General features: G+C 39.0%; 1 protein-coding gene across 1 annotated transcript; it reads right to left on the reverse strand.

Moving 5' to 3' along the window:
* Positions 1-621: 621 nt before the first annotated feature.
* LOC110633332 (peptidyl-prolyl cis-trans isomerase) lies at positions 622-1385 on the reverse strand. The gene has a single exon (XM_021781891.2). The coding sequence runs from the start codon at positions 1334-1336 to the stop codon at positions 818-820; it is 519 nt and encodes a 172-aa protein (XP_021637583.2). The 5' UTR covers positions 1337-1385; the 3' UTR covers positions 622-817.
* Positions 1386-1791: the final 406 nt, after the last annotated feature.

Consider the following 1791-nt stretch of genomic DNA (forward strand, 5'->3'; position numbering starts at 1 on the left):
CTTTATATTTCACTCTCTCACTCTCTCATTCAAAAAGAGAGATGAAAATAAGAAACAAAATTATACAATAAATAAAATTATAAATAATTACAATATCAAAAATTAAATAATAATTTATCTTAAATATTAATATTAATGAACATACAAATTAAAATAATTAAAAGAACGAATTAGTTTACTTTTAAAAATATAAACACTCAAATAAAATTAGTAATAAAATTTAAAGAACCAAATAATAAATTTTTCATAAATATATTCTGTAACATTTTTCAATTATATTATGTCATTAATAATTCGGGGCAATACCCCACGTTTTCAACCAGAACACAAAAGGGCCCGAGGGACGAGGCCCACAAAGGAAGAAAAACGAAGAGAGTACATCATTGGTGGGCGCCACATCTCAGAGAGAGCCTTTATCCATCACAATATCTCAAATCTATGGACCACATTTTGTAATATCATTCAAGTCAACATCCAATATCCTAGAAAAGTCGATATTTTATCTCCTGTTTTTATCCATGCGAGGAGAGAGAAACCCAATTTCTACGATTATCACAAATAATTATACACTCAAAGATCATCAGAATTGTAATTTCAGTCATTCAAACAAGATTCAAGATATAATCGCATGAAGAAAAGCCTATCTTATTTATGGTTTGGTTCTCATCCCATCAACACAAGAGTAATCAAACTCGGAAAAGAAAAAGAGGACTCATGAACCCAACCCTACACACACCAGATCCTAAATTACTAACACACCACCACCACCACCACCACCACCACCACAACCGCCGTATCATCGGCGATCGTAGATCACTTAAGAAAGCTGACCACAATCGGCGATCACAACAGGCTTGGAGGTCCTTCCGGAGCTGGACCCCACCTTTTCTATGGCCTTCACCACATCCATACCCTCCACAACTTGACCGAAGACCACGTGCTTTCCATCAAGCCACTCGGTCTTGGCAGTACAGATGAAGAACTGAGATCCGTTGGTTCCGGGACCAGCATTAGCCATGGAAAGCACACCGGGACCAGTATGCTTCTTCGTGAAGTTCTCATCAGCAAATTTCGCTCCGTAGATCGACTCACCGCCGGTGCCATTTCCAGCAGTGAAGTCGCCTCCCTGGCACATAAAGCCAGGAATCACGCGGTGGAAGGAGGATCCCTTGTAGTGCAGAGGCTTCCCGCTCTTGCCAATTCCCTTCTCTCCGGTGCAGAGAGCGCGGAAATTCTCAGCCGTACGAGGAACGACGTCGGCGTAGAGCTCCATCACGATCTTGCCGGCTGGGTGACCGCCAACAGCCATGTCGAAGAAGACCTTAGGGTTTGCCATTTAAAGAAACTAGAGTACACAACTATGAAATTTTAAGAGGATAAAGACCTACAGGTTAGGGTTTTTAGCTAGTCTGAGGGGTATTATATAGGAAGGTGAGGCGGTGAATATTTGTTGTAGGTGGATTAGAGCCGTTGGATGAAGACACGTGCAGAAATCCTGAGGAAGTGAGAATTAACCGTGGTTAGGTTGGATTTTGACTACGGTTAAGTCTGGGGATCCAAGGTGGTATATGCTTTTTGTCATGGTTTCGGTGAAATGACGCCGTTTTGTGTTGGGCATGCAGGTTTTGTCATGTTGTGGAAGCATTAAGTGGATTTATTTATAACGAAATGGTAAACCGCACAAGTGTCATTCATGTATATATATATATATATATATATATATATATATATATGAAATTAAATTTTAAAAAATATTTATAAAAGTAAATCATTTGCTTTTTTTTCCAAAAA

This window comes from Hevea brasiliensis, unplaced genomic scaffold (genome assembly GCF_030052815.1).
Source record: "Hevea brasiliensis isolate MT/VB/25A 57/8 unplaced genomic scaffold, ASM3005281v1 Scaf1, whole genome shotgun sequence".
NCBI lineage: Eukaryota > Viridiplantae > Streptophyta > Magnoliopsida > Malpighiales > Euphorbiaceae > Hevea > Hevea brasiliensis.

Excerpts from the sequence above, each read along its gene's own strand:
- LOC110633332 (XM_021781891.2), bottom strand. The coding sequence starts at position 1,336 with ATGGCAAACCCTAAGGTCTTCTTCGACATGGCTGTTGGCGGTCACCCA.